The following is a 20,557-nucleotide window of genomic DNA, read 5'->3' as shown; positions in this document are numbered from 1 at the left end:
GAAAAACATATCATTTGTAGGTGATTTCTGCAAGCAACATTGTGCATGGTTATTTCCTTTAATCTCTTAAGTGGTGTGTCCATATGATTTGGACTGACTATTTATATCCAATAAAGAACAAGAGAGTCCTGTGTATGCATTAAAAGCAAATTATTGCCTGTGTAGAATAGCTTGTGAATAACTGTTTTTGACAGACAAGTTTAAAACAAGATTACACCATTTTCCAGAGAATGACTTGCCAGAGATTGTTATGGAACGAATAAAGAACCACACTTTATTATAAGTAGAGCTGGGCAGATACCGCTAAAAAAAATTTCGGACAGTTTACAAACAGCCAAATATTGAAGTGATTAAGGTTTATTGAAACCAACTCTCCCAGAAAGTGGGTTTTAAATGTGCACATTTGAGTATTCGTTGAGGAAATATTTATACTCTCAGCCAATCAAAGAACAGTAATGGCGCTATGTGATTTAGCTAACGAATCACAAGTAGGCAGCACAGCCAGAAATGTGCATGTCAAATATATAACAAATTTCACGATTATGCTATGGATTTCTAAAACAAAAAATGAAATAGTTAAATATTGAGGAAATTTCATATTCTTTATGGATGGTCTCTAAGCAGAAAAGAAGACTGCATTAGTCCAATAAATTATTTGTTGTAAGTTGATCATTGCTCAGTTCTAATTACATCTCCTTTTACATCACTGTTTTGAGGCTTTAAAAAAAAAATCCAGGATTTGTTAGGCAAAGCCAGGTCCTTTAAGAAAACAGCAATGTTGCCTTTCCAGTGTCCAGTTCTGTAATCTTGATGAAGGCAAAATGAAGTTCCATAACATACTCTGGAAAACAGACAGACATGACAAGCTAGAATGTGGACTGTAAGAAAATAGTATCAGAAGAGGATTGTAGCAGGAGGATATTGCTTAATTCATTCTCAGATAAATCTAGAGCAGGTGACATATGTCCAGGTCTGCTTTTTCTTCCTATATAGTTCATTGCAAATAGATTTTTTTTCCAGCTGATGCTTGTGCACTGCTAATGTGTATTAAGCTCCTTTAATGTAGCTGCTACTACTAATCTCTTTCTTTTTATCTTTAAGGTAACAGCTACGTAGGCCTCAGTTACATTGTCTTCTAGCGTGTTTTTCAATTAACTATAGGATGGAAATGAGACTATTTTTCATTCTTAATATTACAGCATTAATCTGAACTTGAGAAACCACCATTCACAGATGATTCCCTTTGATAGCAAACATAATACTTGTGTGCTAATTATCAAGTACACTAGTTGTCCTTTAAACAGTAATGATGAAGGTTAATATTAAAACATAACTTATTAGAAAACTGTGCTTCTTTAAAGCAAATAGTATTATGTTATAGGTAATCCAGTGATGTACACTTTATAGTAATCTTAAGTTATTTTACATTTGGAAAATGATCTTTCATTTAAAATGAACTCTATCCTCATTAAAAGATCCTGTGCTGTAACACATCCTCTGTTATACAGGTACTATCCCCCCACTTCCATTCAACCATACTCTGCTCATTCCTGTTATAACAGCTCCCCTTTGTGAGAAAGGTGGAGTGATGAGGTCTGAGTTGTGCTGGAGATCTGTGCACAATTGCAGGCAATGTTCACAATCCTGACTAACTGAAACATTAAACATCAAGGCATTGAATATTTTACCTCTCTTCATGAAGATTCTGTTGTCTGGCATGTGAGAAGCAAGAACCAATTTGTATCTGGTTCATTAGCAAAAGCAGGCTGGCAGCTATTATGTTGGTATTTCAAATAGCACTTTATCTTTCTGTGTATTTAGCAGAACACTAACTCTACTCTTCAGTAGCACAGATTAATTGAAAATAACTCAGAGAATAACATAAATGCTGTTCCCCGAACCAGTATGAAACCAATTTGAACTTCTGTGTTCAAAACCCTGGTTTTCTTCCCTTCTCCAGCTCCTCCTCCTCCTCCAAACCAATCTCTTTGACTAACCCATTTGATTTTTTTTTTTTTTACTGTTGGGCCTAAAAAGTTAGTAATGAAGTATCAGTGCGTGAATGGACATTGAGTGTGTGTTCTTTGCTATGTCATTTGTATTTCATATAGCGCTCAGAGTGGTCCTTAATCTCATGAGTTGCCTCTATTTCTAGTTGAAGATGAACATCCGTCGACACTGTCACCCAAAAAAAAGCAGCGAAATGGAGGCATGAGAAATTCACCCAACTCCTCGCCCAAACTGATGAGGTAAGACTGTAAGAAACTCATATCTTTATCTTCTTTCGTTCCTCTACACCTCCCCCTCCTCAAAAAAGGGGGAGGGGGGTTGAAGAAAAAGATTGTTAGATGGTTTCTGAAAGGCTGAAGTATTTATTCTGTCAGCTTGTCAGCAGTTAATGATAGAGCTGAAAAAAATTCTGTCATGAAAAACAGTTTGAAAAGCTGTTTGAAAAATACATAGGCTTTAAAGTCTTAGCTGTCACCCTGTCCTGTCCATGTGTAGTTCTTAAACAGCAGTGGCACTAATGATAGCACTAACCAATCAGAGGAACTCATGTGGTTAGTTTGCCTCAGGCAATTCTCTTTTTGTTGGAATCCCTCTGAGTACTGTTTTCTGTACTTAAGGCCATATGTGAGATGTATCATCACAATCAAAAATGAACCTGAATATTACCTTCCTTTTATCCTGTCGATTGAAATCAAATTTCTGTTAATTGATTTTGACTGATTAAAAAAAGTCTAATAATCTATGTACTTACCAAAGCAAAGTTCAAAACTAATGCAATTTTACTCAGGCTAAAAGCAATATCAATTATGAAATACAAGGATTTTTTTTAAGAATAGTACCTACTCTGAAAGTGGATGATAAAAATAGCTTCTGATTGTTAATGAAATTTTCCCACTGTTGTTGGATATATAGTATTTTACAATAAGGAAACCCTTAGATATTTGAGTCATTTCTTTCCATAGGACAATTTCCCTTTAAGCAGAGGTTTTCTGTAATTGGAATTGCAATTGGGACATTGTACTACATTGAAGCAATATAGCACTTTCATTCTACTTCTTTCTCTGCCTTACCCTTCTCCTGTTGTAGTCAGTGGGCGCAGGATCAGGCATGCTAAATGCAGTTGTATTACATCTGAGTTCTCTACAAGCAGCTTGTTCTATTCTGTTTTTGTGTATATATAATAAGAAAGGGGCCAGGCTGGAACTCCTGCTCATGTTTGGATCCAGATCTGAACATCACAGCTCAGACCCATCTCTTGTGTATGTGGCTGTATACATGTAGAGAGACAGGCATGCATGCATGCTTTTGTGTATATATGTAACATACATACATCACTTAGCACCTTTCTCTGCTTCCTGGCAGCAGCCATGTTCCTCTAACGGTTATGGATATAGCCAGATGATTTCCCCCTCTCTACTTCAATCAGTGCAGTGGGAATTTCCTTAGCCAATTCAATAAGCATCTTTTTCTGTTTATCGTTCCTGCAATCTAGGGCATATTCAAGGGCATAACTTCTTTAAGTCGTCTTCATTTGTGTTTAGACTGCAGGACCAAAAGTGAGATTGATTCACTGAAGAAAATGCACCCAGCTGTGTCTTTTTTTTCCCCCCATTGACCATCTATTTCTGTTAAATGTATCGTTAAAAGTTCTCTGCCTTCCTGGTAGCTCAGCCTTGCCTGTGTGACACTGATTTACATGCTTGTTTACAGTTTCTGAGGAAGAATAAAATGAGCATACTGCCAAGCTTCTCATTTTTATGACGCCAGTTGTCATGCTAGCATCATTTTCAATTTACTCACCTTTGGGTAATCTTCTTATCAGGCACTAATAGTTTTATCTGTTTAAAGTTTGAAAAATGTGGGAGCTTCCCCCTTCAACCCCTAAATTCGGGGAAGTAAAACATTTTTTTTTTTAAAAAAGAGAGCTGAAACATTTGTAGCTGAGTGCACTGTCCCTGTTTGCTATGTAAAGTATGCCTCATTTCTTTGATCTTGAGTAATAATAATTCTGGGGAGCTATACTGTTTTCATATGCTTCAAAGCTGTGTCAAAGTTTTGCTGCTTAAGGGTACTTCTTTATTCTACTGGCTCTTGGGTACTGAGATGACAGGTCCTCTGTACTAGGTGCAGGCTTTTTCAAGTCATAGCCTTCAGCAAAACATCAAATTACCAAATACAGGGTAACATACTTCTACACAAATGCCTTTCCTGTAGATATATTATACCATATATATTAAATACTTTAGTGTTACACCGTGCATTTTATGTGCAATAGAAAGTGATGGTTTGAGGTAGCCTTAGGGGTACTTTTTTTCCACAAGCAGAAAAAGCTAGTGTATACCGTATCAAGTATGGTTTTTACAGGACTTTCTGCCCGAAGGCCTTTGTAAATAAGTAATGATCAACAGATTGGCTGTGGGTTTTTGAAAAGCATGCCTGTGTCAGTTTGCATGATGGGGGGAAATTTTCAAAGTGGAGCCTGCTTTCATTGCCTGCTGAAGAGGGACTGAGGGAGAGTAGTCATCCCAAGCTCGAGCTGTCTGCTCAGTAGCACATCAGAATTGCTAAACGTGGGTCGAGCAATGAGTGGAGAACTTACCAAGCCTCTGAATCCAGACTTTGTTTTCTTTCTCCTCTGTCTTGCTGCTGAATTTACTTACCCACCCTATGCCCCCACCCTCACCCCTTTCCCATACCCCATATCCTCTCTGCCTTATATGTCAGGAACATAGTGGCAGACTGAATTGTAGCTCAGAGCTCTTAAACCCGAGAAAATGGAATAAATATCTATTTTCCGTGCAAGCTGTGCAGTGGTCAGATCCTCCTCTATGCACAGCAAGTTAGGCTCCATTGCCTATTTTTTTTACTACTTTAGTGACTGAAATTGAAATTTCTTGACCACCCCCCACAGAAGCCCTTGGTTAATATCAGTTAGAAGTATACAGTGTTTCCTCCTAGGTAAAAGCACTGAGATGTCCAAAGCTGATACTTTTAAAATATTTTTCTCCTACGTTTGAATGAAAAGTACTGTGACAGGGCAGATAGGACCCACACTAGCAAAAAGGGGGTTGAAGAGAGCCTGTGGGCCCCTGCCTGGCTAACCCTGCAGCCAGTGTCACTCATGGAGAAGTGAGTTAAAGGGAGGAGACCCAGCCCAGGACTGACCAGGAGGGAGAGCAGAGTTGTGCTACTTCCTCAGTGAGGGAAGCCTGGTTCCAGCCAAGAGCTTAAGATGGCTTGCTACCTAGATGAGCCATTTTGTGAATAGGACAAGTAGGCCCAGGAAGATGGACAAGAAGGGACTAGCCACATGTAGACAACCCTGGAGCAGAAGAGCATGCTCCGACCGCTGAATCCCCAGCCAACCCAGATTTTTAATTCTCTCTTTCCTTTTGGTTTTGGACCCTTAACACCCTGGACAGTGTAGGACTCCAGTGTACCTTGACCAGACTGTGGCTGTGGTCCTATGAGTGGTTACATCCAACTGTCAGGGACCCACAGCAGGAAAGTCATGTCCTTAAGTCCACAAGCGGGAGGGTGGAGGCACTTAGATCACCCAGTTACATTGCATAAGCCAGGTCTTTTTCAGTTAACAGACTAGACCGTAAGATTCAGTCCTGCTGTACTGGGGATGAATGGTTGGAAGGAGTGAGCATATGGAGTGGGAAGAGCATGCACAAAATTCCATCAGAGAATTTAATCATAGCTCTATAGAGTCACTTCCTGCTCAGCCTTACAGGTAACATAGAATTCTACAGCAATACTGCATTTCTACTGTACAGAGGGCAAACCAGTGGAAGCTCATGCAAGGAAGAGGTCGCTGTGCTTCCCTGTGTGCTGTGGGCAAAACACCCATGACAACTCTTTCCACTGGAACGCAAAGGATAAGGAGGGATGTGTTGTGAGCATGGCCAGCAGGTGCATGAGCAGAGAACTTTGGACAGGTCAACTAATTCTTAATTTGAAGTGAACCTAAGCTCAAATATTTTTGAGATTCACCCAGCACTATACAAATCCATATTACCTAATATGATGCAGAACACAAAGACTCTAAAACTCTATTTTTACAGTGCAAGAGGCAAATTAAATTACTAGCTGAAGTAAATAGTTGTGAAATTTGCAAATGACCTGTAGACGCTAGAAATGATTTATATACCGAGATTCAAGAAACTGAATATTAGGCCAGTATTATGCTCGTGCACATCCAGTGAAAGTCAGTGGAGTCACACTGATATAAAACTGGAGGTATGTGGTGGTGAATCAGGGACAGAATAGCTGTATTATAACACTGGGCATATATACTAGGTAAACATTTAGAGAATACAATGAAAAATACATATTGAGCCAGATTCTAAGCTGCTGTAAATTGGCATAGCCCTCTTGATCTCAGTGGAGCTACACCAGTTTAAAACAAAACAAAAACACCACAAGAACAAACTCTAAAAGGGAAGAGAGCAGGCTTCTTATAGAGACTTACCCTAGACATGGTAAAACCTCCTGTGAGGCTGCCTCACAAAATGAAAAGGAAGAATGAGGGGGAGGAAAAGGAAAGGAAGGAAACAATACATAGCAGAATAACAGTCACATAAGGCATATCAGGTTTTCCTTTTCATGAGACATTTGCAGAAAGGAAATGTGGAAACATTTGGTTCCCCCAGATCATTAAGAGACATAAATTCACTTGCTCATCATCTCAGGGTCTCTTTTTTTTGTTGCATGTCACTGATGAATGACATGTTAAATGTGACTAACCCAGTGTATGTGGTAGCCAAGCTGGTCAAAAAGTAGCCCCCCTGGATTCAAGGGTGATCAGTAAACATTTTGAAAAGTCCTGGACCCAAACCAACAAGCCACTTAAACTGTTGACAGGGTCCAAGTCCTCACTTAATGATTTGGTAACTGCTGCTGCATGAGTGGAATGCACTGAGTAGCAAAAAATGTCAACCCAGCTGAGTCAAGCTATTAATGTAAGAACAAATGGCATGTGACAGGGCCCAAGGGGCCTGAAAAGCAAACAAATAGTTTGTCCCTGTCCACTCTGAACTGACATAGGCCTCTAGACAAGTAGCATACTCAGCAAAGGGTCATTATCCTTAATGTCCCTGATCACATAAGAATCAGAGGCAATAGGAAGCTGAGTTTTCAGTTGGTTGCCAAGGAGAATTTCATAAGCCTTGAGGATTTTTCTTGATCCAAGATCCAGAAAAATACCCAGCCAAACAGCAAACTTGTTCAGAGACTGTCAAGGTCCAGCAAAGTGACATGGAAAAAGTCAACTTTTCTGCTGGACTTCCAGAAACCCAGTGGGCTTGTTTATCTAATACAAATAAATAGGAAAACATCTACAGTCTCTTTTAATGATAAAACATATGTTAATCTAGGCATAGTATGGGCAGCGGCTGTACAACATCCCCATCGCCGCTCCCCGCCCTCTGCCCCCCGGCCCACCCGGCTATGGGGACACAGCAAGCCAGGGATGTGATTCCCCTGCTTACATGCACATACCTGTATGTGTGCCAGCTCTCATCGGGCTGGTGCACAGACACATAGCAGTGTAGCCACAGTAACACGGGTCGTGGCGGCGGCAACACGGCTTAGCTGGGTGAGTATGGTCTCCAGAGGGCGAAGCTGAGCCTCCAGTGCTACGTATATGTGCGCTCACTCGATGAGAGCCAGAACGAGTATGTGTGCGCGAGCAGGGGCATTGCACCCACCGCTCGCTGTGTAGACGTAACCTCTCACGCGCGCACACACTGTTCTACCAGGGCTAGTCAGGGTTGACCCGCATTATCCCTGCCATTCCAGCTGAGATGCTTAGTTATTCATGTCTGTACCAAATAAAGCGGTAGTGGGGTTTTATGGAGAAACCTGTCAATTAAGAACTAGGAAAATGAGGTTACTCGTCTTTACCTCGTGACTTAAGTCAGATATGAATACCAGGTCTGCAGAGGTGAAAGCTTACTGTGTTAACCAGAGTAATGGCTTACATTTGTATAGTACCTTTCATCTTTAAGAATCCCAAAGCACTTTGTAAACTTTGCAACTACTCTAGTGTATGTACAAGAATCACTTGACACTGCACTAATATGCAAGCCATCTCTGAGGTGCTACTCAGCAGTTGTTTAATAGCATCAACTCCATGCAACCATTTAGGAATCCATTATATTAAGAGGTAGCAACAGTAGTAGTGTAGGTTTTAGGCTGGCCATTGACATTAAAACCTCCATGTTGTCTAGACCTGCTCTTAGCAAAGTTAAATGACAGTGGTTTAAATGGTTGGGAACAGTCTATTCTAGACCTCCAACTTTTGCTACAATTGGGGAACCTGCATTCGTGATGTTTACAAACCATGGGAATAATAAAGTGTCAGATTTTACCCAGAGTTTTCTGAAACCTTGCACAAATTTATCTGAGTTTAGAGAAGGGCTTTCAGGAAGAATTAGGAGAGTCTGCCCGCAGAGAAAACAAGCAACTTCTTCTATAATGACAGGTTTCAGAGTAGCAGCCGTGTTAGTCTGTATTCGCAAAAAGAAAAGGAGTACTAGTGGCACCTTAGAGACTAACCAATTTATTTGAGCATAAGCTTTCGTGAGCTACAGCTCACTTCATCGGATGCATTCAGTGGAAAATACAGTGAGGAGATTTATATACACACAGAACATGAAAAAATGGGTGTTATCATACACACTGTAAGGAGAGTGATCACTTAAGATGAGCTATTACCAGCAGGAGAGCAGGGGGGAGAAAACCTTTTGTAGTGATAATCAAGGTGGGCCATTTCCAGCAGTTAACAGGAACGTCCGAGGAGCAGTGGGGGGTGGGGGAAATAAACATGGGGAAATAGTTTTACTTTGTGTAATGACACATCCACTCCCAGTCTCTATTCAAGCCTAAGTTAATTGTATCCAGTTTGCAAATTAATTCCAATTCAGCAGTCTCTCATTGGAGTCTGTTTTTGAAGTCTTTTTGTTGTAATATTGCGACCTTTAGGTCTGAAATCGAGTGACCAGAGAGATTGAAGTGTTCTCCGACTGATTTATGAATGTTATAATTCTTGACATCTGATTCCTGTCCATTTATTCTTTTACGTAGAGACTGTCCAGTTTGACCAATATACATGGCGGAGGGGCATTGTTGGCACATGATGGCATATATCACCATGGTAGTAAAATAACCGTGCCTAATAGGGTACAGAATGTGAGTGAGGCCAAACAGCAAAAATTAAGTTGTTTGTACACTAATGCAAGGAGCCTAGGTAACAAAATGGAGGAACTAGAGTTACTGGTGCAGGAAGTGAAACCAGATATTATAGGTATAACAGAGACCTGGTGGAATAGTAGTCATGACTGGGCTACAGGTATTGAAGGGTATGTGCTGTTTAGGAAAGACCGAAATAAAGGTAAAGGTGGTGGAGTAGCACTGTATATCAATGATGAGATAGAATGTAAAGAAATAAGAAGCGATGAAATGGATATGACTGAGTCTGTCTGGGCAATAATTAAATTGGGGAAGAAAACTATTGGAGCCTCCCCTAGGATAGTGCTTGGGGTGTGTTATAGACCACCGGGATCTAATTTGGATATGGATAGAGCCCTTTTTAATGTTTTTAATAAAGTAAATACTAATGGAAACTGTGTGATCATGGGAGACTTTAACTTCCCAGATATAGACTGGAGGATGAGTGCTAGTAATAATAATAGGGCTCAGATTTTCCTAGATGCGATAGCTGATGGATTCCTTCAACAAGTAGTTGCTGAACCGACTAGAGGGGATGCCATTTTAGATCTGGTCTTGGCGAGTAATGAGGATCTCATAGAGGAAATGGTTGTAGGGGATAATCTTGGCTCAAGTGATCATGAGCTAATTCAGTTCAAACTGAATGGAAGGATTAACAAAAATAAATCTGCAACTAGGGTTTTTGATTTCAAAAGGGCTGACTTTCAAAAATTAAGGAAATTAGTTAGGGAAGTGGATTGGACTGAAGAATTTATGGGTTTAAAGGTAGAGGGGGCCTGGGATTATTTTAAATTAAAGCTGCAGAAGCTATCGGAAGCCTGCATCCCAAGAAAGGGGAAAAAATTCATAGGCAGGAGTTGTAGACCAAGCTGGATGAGCAAGCATCTTAGAGAGGTAATTAAGAAAAAGCAGAAAGCATATAGGGAGTGGAAGAAGGGAGGGATCAGTAAGGAAAGCTACCTTATTGAGGTCAGAATATGTAGGGATAAAGTGAGACAGGCTAAAAGTCAAGTAGAGTTGGACCTTGCAAAGGGAATTAAAACCAATAGTAAAAGGTTCTATAGTCATATAAATAGGAAAAAAACAAAGAAAGAAGAAGTGGGACCGCTAAAAACTGAGGATGGAGTGGAGGTCAAGGATAATCTAGGCATGGCCCAATATCTAAACAAATACTTTGCCTCAGTCTTTAATAAGACTAAAGAGGATCTTAGGGATAATGGTAGCATGATAAATGGGAATGAGGATATGGAGGTAGACATCACCATATCTGAGGTAGAAGCGAAACTCAAACAGCTTAATGGGGCTAAATCGGGGGGCCCAGATAATCTTCATCCAAGAATATTAAAAGAATTGGCACAAGAAATTGCAAGCCCATTAGCAAGAATTTTTAATGAATCTGTAAATTCAGGGGTTGTACCATATGATTGGAGAATTGCTAACATAGTTCCTATTTTTAAGAAAGGGAAAAAAAGTGATCCAAGTAATTATAGGCCTGTTAGTTTGACATCTGTAGTATGCAAGGTCTTGGAAAAAATTTTGAAGGAGAAGGTAGTTAAGGACATTGAAGTCAATGGTAAATGGGACAAAATACAACATGGTTTTACAAAAGGTAGATCGTGCCAAACCAACCTGATTTCCTTCTTTGAGAGAGTAACAGATTTTTTAGATAAAGGAAACGCAGTGGATCTAATTTATTTAGATTTTAGTAAGGCGTTTGATACTGTGCCACATGGGGAATTATTAGTTAAATTGGATAAGATGGGCATCAATAGGAAAATTGAAAGGTGGATAGGGAATTGGTTAAAGGGGAGACTACAACGGGTCCTACTGAAAGGTGAACTGTCAAGTTGGAGGGAGGTTACCAGTGGAGTTCCTCAAGGATCAGTTTTGGGACCAATCTTATTTAATCTTTTTATTACTGACCTGGGCACAAAAAGTGGGAGTGTGCTAATAAAGTTTGCAGATGATACAAAGCTGGGAGGTATTGCTAATTTAGAGAAGGACAGGGATACCCTACAGGAGGATCTGGATGACCTTGTAAACTGGAGTAATAGGAATAGGATGAAATTTAATAGTGAGAAGTGTAAGGTCATGCATTTAGGGATTAATAACAAGAATTTTAGTTATAAGCTAGGGACGCATCAACTAGAAGTAACGGAGGAGGAAAAGGACCTTGGAGTATTGGTTGATCATAGGTTGACTATGAGCTGCCAATGTGATATGGCTGTGAAAAAAGCTAATGTCGTCTTGGGATGCATCAGGAGAGGTATTTCCAGTAGGGATAAGGAGGTTTTAGTACCGTTATATAAGGCACTGGTGAGACCTCACCTGGAATACTGTGTGCAGTTCTGGTCTCCCATGTTTAAGAAGGATGAATTCAAACTGGAACAGGTACAGAGAAGGGCTACTAGGATGATCCGAGGAATGGAAAACTTGTCTTATGAAAGGAGACTCAGGGAGCTTGGCTTGTTTAGCCTAACTAAAAGAAGGTTGAGGGGAGATATGATTGCTCTCTATAAATATATCAGAGGGATAAATACCAGAGAGGGAGAGGAATTATTTAAACTCAATACCAATGTGGACACAAGAACAAATGGATATAAACTGGCCACTAGGAAATTTAGATTAGAAATTAGACGAAGGTTTCTAACCATCAGAGGAGTGAAGTTTTGGAATAGCCTTCCGAGGGAAGTAGTGGGGGCAAAAGATCTATCTTGCTTTAAGATTAAACTCGATAAGTTTATGGAGGAGATGGTATGATGGGATAACATGGTTTTGGTAATTAAATATTCATGGTAAATAGGCCCAATGGCCTGTGATGGGTTTTTAGATGGGGTAAGATCCAAGTTACCCGGGAAAGAATTTTCTGTAGTATCTGGCTGATGAATCTTGCCCATATGCTCAGGGTTTAGCTGATCGCCATATTTGGGGTCGGGAAGGAATTTTCCTCCAGGGCAGATTGGAAGGCCCTGGAGGTTTTTCGCCTTCCTCTGTAGCATGGGGCACGGGTCACTTGCTGGAGGATTCTCTGCTCCTTGAGGTCTTCAAACTACAATTTGAGGACTTCAATAGCACAGATATAGGTGTGAGGTCTTTTTTAGGAGTGGTGGGTGAAATTCTGTGGCCTGCATTGTGCAGGAGGTCGGACTAGATGATCATAATGGTCCCTTCTGACCTAAATATCTATGAATCTATGAATCTATGAATCACATTGGTAGATGTGCAGGTGAACGAGCCTCTGATAGTGAGGCTGATGTGATTAGGCCCTATGATGGTGTCCCCTGAATAGATATGTGGACACAGTTGGCAACGGGCTTTGTTGCAAGGATAGGTTCCTGGGTTAGTGGTTCTGTTGTGTGGTGTGTGGTTGCTGGTGAGTATTTGCTTCAGGTTGGGGGCTATCTGTAGGCAAGGACTGGCCTGTCTCCCAAGCTTTGTGAGAGCGATGGGTCGTCCTTCAAGATAGGTTGTAGATCCTTGATGATGCGTTGGAGAGGATTTAGTTGGGGGCTGAAGGTGATGGCTAGTGGCGTTCTGTTGTTATCTTTGTTGGGCCTGTCTCGTAATAGGTGACATCTGGGTACTCTTCTGGCTCTATCAATTTGTTTCTTCATGTCAGCAGGTGGGTACTGTAGTTGTAAGAATGCTTGATAGAGATCTTGTAGGTGTTTGTCTCTGTCTGAGGGGCTGGAGCAAATGCGGTTGTATTGTAGAGCTTGGCTGTAGACGATGGATCGTGTGGTGTGGTCAGGGTGAAAGCTGGAGGCATGTAGGTAGGAATAGCAGTCAGTAGGTTTCCAGTATAGGGTGGTGTTTATGTTACCATCATTTATTAGCACCGTAGTGTCCAGGAAGTGGATCTCTTGTGTGGACTGGTCCAGGCTGAGGTTGATGTTGGGATGGAAATTGTTGAAATCATGGTGGAAGTCCTCAAGGGCTTCTTTTCCATGGATCCAGATGATGAAGATGTCATCAATGTAGCGCAAGTAGAGTAGGGGCATTAGGGGACAAGAGCTGAGGAAGCGTTGTTCTAAGTCAGTCATAAAAATGTTGGCATACTGTGGGGCCATGCAGGTACCCATAGCAGTGCCGCTGATTTGAAGGTATACATTGTCCCCAAATGTGAAATAGTTATGGGTGAGGACAAAGTCACAAAGTTCAGCCACCAGGTTTGCCATGACATTATCAGGGATACTGTTCCTGACGGCTTGTGTCCATCTTTTTGTGGAATGTTGGTGTAGAGGGCTTCTACATCCATAATGGCCAATTTCCCCCCTCCTCACCCTCCACTGCTCCTCGGACGTTCCTGTTAACTGCTGGAAATGGCCCACCTTGATTATTCCCGCCCCCACCCCGCCTGCTCTCCTGCTGGTAATAGCTCCTCTTAAGGGATCACTCTCCTTACAGTGTGTATGATAACACCCATTGTTTCATGTTCTCTGTGTATATAAATCTCCTCACTGTATTTTCCACTGAATGCATCCGATGAAGTGAGCTGTAGCTCACAAAAGCTTATGCTCAAATAAATTGTTAGTCTCTAAGGTGCCACTAGTATTCCTTTTCTTTCTTCTATAATCTAACCCTGAATACATTAAGGTCAAGGCAAAAGATGTTGGAAGGAAAAGGGTAAAATCTTTAAACCAGGTGAGCAGAAGAGAATATTTCCTCTCACTAATGACTTAGAGAAAAATAAGTCTCTAAAAGTTGTGACTTTTACCTTAAGGTGTAAAACGTATAATTTATTTAGGTGGAAAAGACTACCTCATCGTCGTCTTTTTCTTAGCTGCTGGTTTATTTTCCATAGGTTGCTTTTGTCAGGTAATTTCCCACATCCCCAATTCCCCCCCCCCGCCCTCAAATTCTTAAATCCTAGGCATGCAGCTTGATAGAATCTAAATGAGAAATGCTAAAAACTAACTACACACTTTCTGGCCCCCACACTCTCTTCTTTGATTTGCTTATATGCAAGAATGAGAACAAGTGACCATTTCAGAACTCTTCTGTGTGGGAATTTGAGGAGTATACTTTGAGCAGCTCTTGACATACCCAAGGTGTTCCAATTGGAAAATATGTTTACTCAGCAGATTCCTAAAAGAAGATAATCTACGTTTACACCAGGTTCCTTAGTAGTCATGATAAATTAACCCTTTGGAAAGGCTTCTTAAAGTAGAATATTGTGACATTAGGCAACAAAGATGCTATCAATATTTTAAATGGAGATGGAGGAAATTCTTACTAGCTCCCAGAAGTAAACCTCAGCCAGAACATATATTACATGATCAACTACTTGTCCAAAGGCGATAACAAGACATTGGCTACCACTGGCTGTATTAGTTAAGTTCTGGCCATAGTAGTTTCAGGAGGATAGTGCAAGAAGAGTGGGACTTTAGACTCCATTAGCAATGATTTTGAGTATGACAAGAAAGAGATTCATTGAAAATATAGGTTTTCTTTCTGTTACTGTGCCATTTTTTCCCTATAAAGCTTCTTTCATCTGTGCAGTAAATCTGTAGAAATTTCATTGCTGATTAGCTGACCTTTTCTTTCACAAGTTAAAGAGTGTCATTAGTGTAACACACACATTGGCAACAAATTCTCATTACAACTTAATGCCATCCACACAGACTGCAGAGGGTCATAGGGAATGGCTAATGGTAGCCGACAAATGTTGGGTGTATTAGTCACAAAACATTTGCTGAATTCCACCAGAGCGGCGTGACAACCTTCACAGCTAGTCCCAGCGAGCTGCAGAAGTCAGTGGAGTTTGCCTGTGACAAGCCGTCACTCTATCTTGGTAGAGCTTTATAGCACCAGTCAAAGCAGTCAGGGAAGATTGAAGTGACAGAGGCCCACTGAGTAAATAGTGAAACATGCAGCACATCATGAAATATTCAACCTGGGTGTAAAAGCTCTAAATTCTTTTTCAATTATTAGCACCTGCACTGGCTGCATACATCTAACACTAACAGCATGTTAATTGCCACCATTTGTAAGGGTGGTTGTAAAAGATATTTGAAAGGCAAGAGACATTTTGCAGTGCATCTTTAGTTGGCATCTTATCCTTCGCAAACCCTTCCCTTCTCCCTTTAAAAGAAAAAAAGGACATTCATGTATGAAGACTGAAAACCACTGGCAAAGGGCACAAAGTGATTTCCAAACCTTTCAGTCTCTAGGGGGGACTGCCATTCATGTCATCTTACCAAAATACAGGGTACCCAGGGAAAGGTGTATTTCCAGACTTAAGCATGCCTACTGAGGCTAAAAGGTCTACTGCTGTTTGGGGAGTTTTGCCATTGATTCAGTATGGGTAGGATTGTTCTCTAGGTGAGAACAAAAAGGAGGCAAAGATTTACACAGCACAGCTTCACTCTCAAGCGCTGTGATGGCCACCATAGGGTGTATATTGCCCTTATTCCCTCTGCTTGGCTGCTGTGGGAGATCCAGCATGGATCCATGGGAGTATATAGCCCTGCTATAAAGAAGCATATGACAGATAGCAAGAGGTTTGACATGAAGGTGAGGAAATCCAAGGAAATACTAATGTTAATTAAAGAGACAGCAATTTTCAGCCTTCTTTTTCTTTTTTAAAATTATTTTTATTCCATTTCCACATTTGTTCCAACGTTGAAAACACCAACTGAATATGTTTGGAGTGGTTATAAATGTCTACAACGATAACAGTGCTCTTTAAAATATAATGCTGGCTCCCTCGCAGCAGGTTTGCTGGAAAAGGGATTTGTGGTTTTGCTTTAGGCTGTTGTCTTCAAGGCAGGCTTTTTTGGTTTGCTGCTGTAGCATGGCATTTAGTGTCATTCCCAAGTTTAATTGATGATAAGTTGCATTATATGCTCCGCAAAACCTTGAAAAGACTGTGTTTATTCTTCATTTTAAGTCATGCACACATAATTTTTGCCATAAGAACTAGAGAAGCTATTTATAAACTGGAGAATATAGATGTGAGAAACTTGACTTGGTTGCTTTTCTAACACGTGTACTGTAGGTGCCTGTATTCTCATTGCAGGACTGATCAAATCTCTTTGGTCATTGCTGGCATTAAAAGGCCAAATTCTTTGGACATCCAATTTAAAACAGACCCTTTTAAATTGATAGATGATTTTCTCCCCCAGGTAATGGGAATTTGTTAGTGCCTTTGTAACCTGCTGACTTCACAGACTTGGACAGCGCAATGGCCACAGCACTCATGCAAGGTTCTCCACACTAATCCTATTTTGTGACTCCAAGCTTACCTTGACACAGTCATGTTTAAGGGTGACAGGATGGAAGTCTCCAAGAACACTCAATGTTTGACCTAGTAGCTAAGAACAACGATTGCACTGTTTTTGTAATGTGGATTGTAATGGGAATTGGGTATTCAAACGCCGCAAGTAGTATTGAAAATCTCAGCTTCTGTGAGTCTGTCTGTAAAATGTCTTAATTAATTAATATTTGTAAAGCAGGATGAGATCCCCAGCTTAAAGGAGCTGTATACATCCAAAGAAATAGTAGTAGTATTTTATTAATACACTATTTCATAAAGTTGTCATGGTCCAAAGAAAAATTAGTCCATATATCTAAATAGTTGGAACCCTATTCTATCCTTAAATGCATGTGATCATGTACAAGGGCAGAGTTCGACCTGAGTTCTAAACAATTCTTGAACTACTATATACATCTTCAGAGAATGCTTTATTTAGGACAAAGAGACAAATTATAAGAGACAAGAAAATGGCAGTACACACAGTTCGATACAGATTTCCAAATAGTAGGTATATCGGAAGCCATTGTTGTTAGAGTTTACCAAGGTAACTTTTACTTTCTGCCAATTTCTGTTCTCTGATGATCACATACAAGTCCCATGAGAGTTGTACAATGGTATTGGCTGGCATATGTTAGCCATTTGTTAATAAATGGTAATATTAGACTTTAAGACAATTACTCTCCATTTATTATATCCTGTCATTATTTTTCCTATTGGGCCTCTCATTATCACAGCTTGAAAAGGTTAAATTAGAGAAACAAAGTACTGAGCACGGTGTAAATAAGTGCATTTGTAGTTACAGAATTATAAACTGACCAAAAGCTTCATTAACACAGAGTTAAGGTTGACCAGAATTGCCTTATACCTCTCAGAATATTGAATGTACTTGTACTTAAACCAGTGAAAACCAGAAAACAGCAAGTTAAGATGCACACCAGCCCCACCCCACAACCCTAACTCTGCCCCATGGAGCTGGCAAGATCTACAGGAGATATACTGTAAGTATGTTTCAGCCAGGACAGCCCTAAAATAAAGCAGACATGAGGAATGGCTGAGTAAATGGGCCATTTTATATGACAGGTTGTGGGCCACAGAATCATATTCATTCATTTGTCTGCATGAGTTCCAATTGCCCTTCACTGTGTTAGGGGTAGCAGTATTGACCTGGTGAAAGGATTACTAGGAGCTGGTCACCACAGTTCACATCACCAGATGAGGAGAGGTACAGGTGCACCCAGAAGTCATGGACCCCTTGTGGCTGGGCTGAATTATGAGAGTTGTGCACATGAAGGAGCATGACGGTCTGTTCTTGACGTGGGGATTTGTAGCAGTCTGATAGCAATCATGATAGTGCACTGGAGATCAGAGGAAGTGCAGCTGATGTTCCTGAGAGAATCCTTAGGACAAAGGCCATAAAGTGGTAATATCTAGCAGCTCTGGATTGATTTGTACATAGTAGGTGAAGTGGTTGAATACAGGCCAGGTATAGCCAGGTGAAGTATGCCCTAAATGCAATTTTTGCCATAGAACACAGTGTGACGGGTTCTCCTATTGTAATCACATGCTGTGTCCCTGCACTATCCCATATCATCTGGAAGGATAGAATGCTACAGTGTTTGTCACAGGTGGGCTGGGATATCATTCAAAGAGAGGAGAGTTAAGGTTGCGGGATGATGCTGGTATATACTTTAACTCTATATATCCTGGTTTTAAGAGGTCTGAGAATAGGTGCATTTGATGTTCTGGAAGCAGGAACTGGTGGTCAACTTCAGCTCTGCAGTAACCAAGTTTTTGGGTTACGAATTTCCCTTGTTTTTTGAGGAGGTGGTTGTAGTCAAGGGGCACCTATGGAGGGGCACGTGGAGGCTTCCTGGGAACACCTCACTGACACTCAACTACTAGCTTTTCCTTTCTCCTAACTCCTCCAGGCCCTCAGTATGGGAGGGAGGCTCCTTACTCCATTTCAGGGGCTAGGGTAGGGGAAGGAGCTCTGCACAACCTTCCACATCATGAGAGATTTGCAAAGGAATTAAGTGGTTCATTTGTCTCCATGGGTTGTTCTCAAATGAATCAGAACACCCTGTGAAGATTAATTCAACCTGACACAATCAGTCTGCGAGTTGTGAACTGACCCATTCATCTCAATGGGTGTTCTTTCCCCTGTTGTGGATTACTAGTTTTCAAGACAATTTCACTATGCACATGGCTTTTAGAGCAATTTGAATATTAGAAGCAGCTCCTTGTTTAGGGAGAGGGCTGTATCTGGTTACAAGGAAGGGGTCCTTCACCACGGCTAGGGCCCCCTAAGTGCTACAGTAATACGAACAATAAATAATGGTGTAATACCCAATCAGAGAGCAAAAACAAAACCACATGCCTTAATTGCCCAGTTAGACACCACAAATAGCAAAAGACCTATTCTAAGTCAACAGCCTATTTGCTGAATTATATATTTACATAAGGTTTTAATCAAACAATTATCAATAACAGATAAATCCATTAAAATCCAAGTCTGTTCGCACATAATTCACAAACAGAAAAAAGGGCTACATTCCTCAATTAAATTATTTACCATGAGTAATTCATTAAGCTCTAGTCGTAAGTTTCTATCACCAACTCACATGGATGCTCTTGTATGAGGCAAGGCCCTAGCTCAGCAAAGCACTTAAGTAAGCACTGAACTGAGAGCACCTGCTTAAGTGGTTTACTGAATCAAGGCTGAAAACAGTTAAACCACAGAACAAACTTTTATCATGCAGTCACCTGATTTTATTAAAGGATTCCTCCTGACTTCGGGCATTGCTGCGAATGAGGCAGGGACAGACCTACAAATGTTGAATAAAAGCTGAAGAGGGCTATCTCGCCCCAGACCTGAAAGCAAACAAGAAAAATTAATTGGAAAATAAAATGGAGTAATTTTTAGCAACCATTTTACTCTTGTTTCTTAGTGAGTATGAAGGGAAATTTATACATCACATCATTAATGTACCTAATTATTTGAAAGAAACCATATTAAGTGGGGGCTAGAAGGAGATTGGATTAGTGACTTCTGCTTTCAGGTCAGTGATGTGCTAGAAAGGGCTCATGGGGAATCACTTGTTAAAATTCCACAATGAATGTGAAGAAAGGCTTTGGAGATTTCCTAACCGATGATAACATCTTTCCCACTATGGACACTGTTAAACCCTCTGCAATAGAGATGACTTATCATTGGAATTCATAAAAATACCTCTGAAGACCCAATCCTTTGCCTTTGCAAAGGACCCAGTGGAACCAAATGTCAGGTATTAAAAAATTCTTTGCCAAGCAGGGTGCTCCCTGGGTTGGTATTCACCCCACTCACCCTCTTACCAATTGCACAAGTGCTGGGGCTTTCAATATATTTAGTATTTCCATCTACAAAATCTCAGGATTGTTGTGCTCCTCTTGGACAAAATGCAGATTACAAAGCCTGGAATGAGGTGCAAGATGGCTGGGGACAAAGCACCATCAATTGAAGGGCTCTAGCTGTGGTACAAATTTCCAGAAGAGATTAGATGAATCCACAGTCTGACCACCTTTAGGAAATTCTGCACAACATTCCTACTTGATACAGCTTTTATGCCATAATAAGAATGGCACTCTCAGCATCAACCACCCTTTTCTAATCCCACATTCCTCCTCTCTCCCCTATCCCAAGAGTGAGACCCTACCCGAAGCAGAGCTTTCTATAACCTGAAAGGGAGCAGAGCCAGTATCCATAAAGATCAGTAGGGACATCCCTGCTGCCAATTTGATTAACATGGAAAGCACTCCTCAGATATTACGGTGCTGAGTACAAAACCATACACGTGATTAATAATTTTTCAGGAGAGGTTCACTAACTACACGTGTATTTGTCACATGTTAAACTACTTCCCTCCTTGGGAGAGAGCATGGAAGTACTTTGTTTTAAATGGGGTAACCAAATGAATAGATTCTTCAGTCCCGCTCACACACTCTGTGGGTTTGTGCCTGTGAAGTGAATAGGAATATTGCAATGGACTTCAGAGGGAGCATGATCAGGCACTGTAA

The 20,557-nt window shown here is 40.7% G+C and overlaps 1 protein-coding gene across 26 annotated transcripts in view; it reads left to right on the top strand.

Moving 5' to 3' along the window:
• Positions 1–20,557, top strand: part of KCNMA1 (potassium calcium-activated channel subfamily M alpha 1) — an 851,468-nt gene that overhangs the window by 754,172 nt on the left and 76,739 nt on the right. For all 26 annotated transcript variants that reach the window (XM_073353218.2, XM_073353215.2, XM_073353216.2 and 23 more), the window contains one exon: positions 2,156–2,249. In XM_073353218.2, coding sequence (XP_073209319.1) covers positions 2,156–2,249 — 94 coding nt within the window. The remainder of the gene's footprint in view (positions 1–2,155; positions 2,250–20,557) is intronic.

This window comes from Lepidochelys kempii, chromosome 7, assembly GCF_965140285.1.
Source record: "Lepidochelys kempii isolate rLepKem1 chromosome 7, rLepKem1.hap1, whole genome shotgun sequence".
Lineage (NCBI taxonomy): Eukaryota > Metazoa > Chordata > Testudines > Cheloniidae > Lepidochelys > Lepidochelys kempii.
Note: the sequence above shows the minus strand (reverse complement) of the source record. Positions and strands in the feature narration are given on the sequence as shown.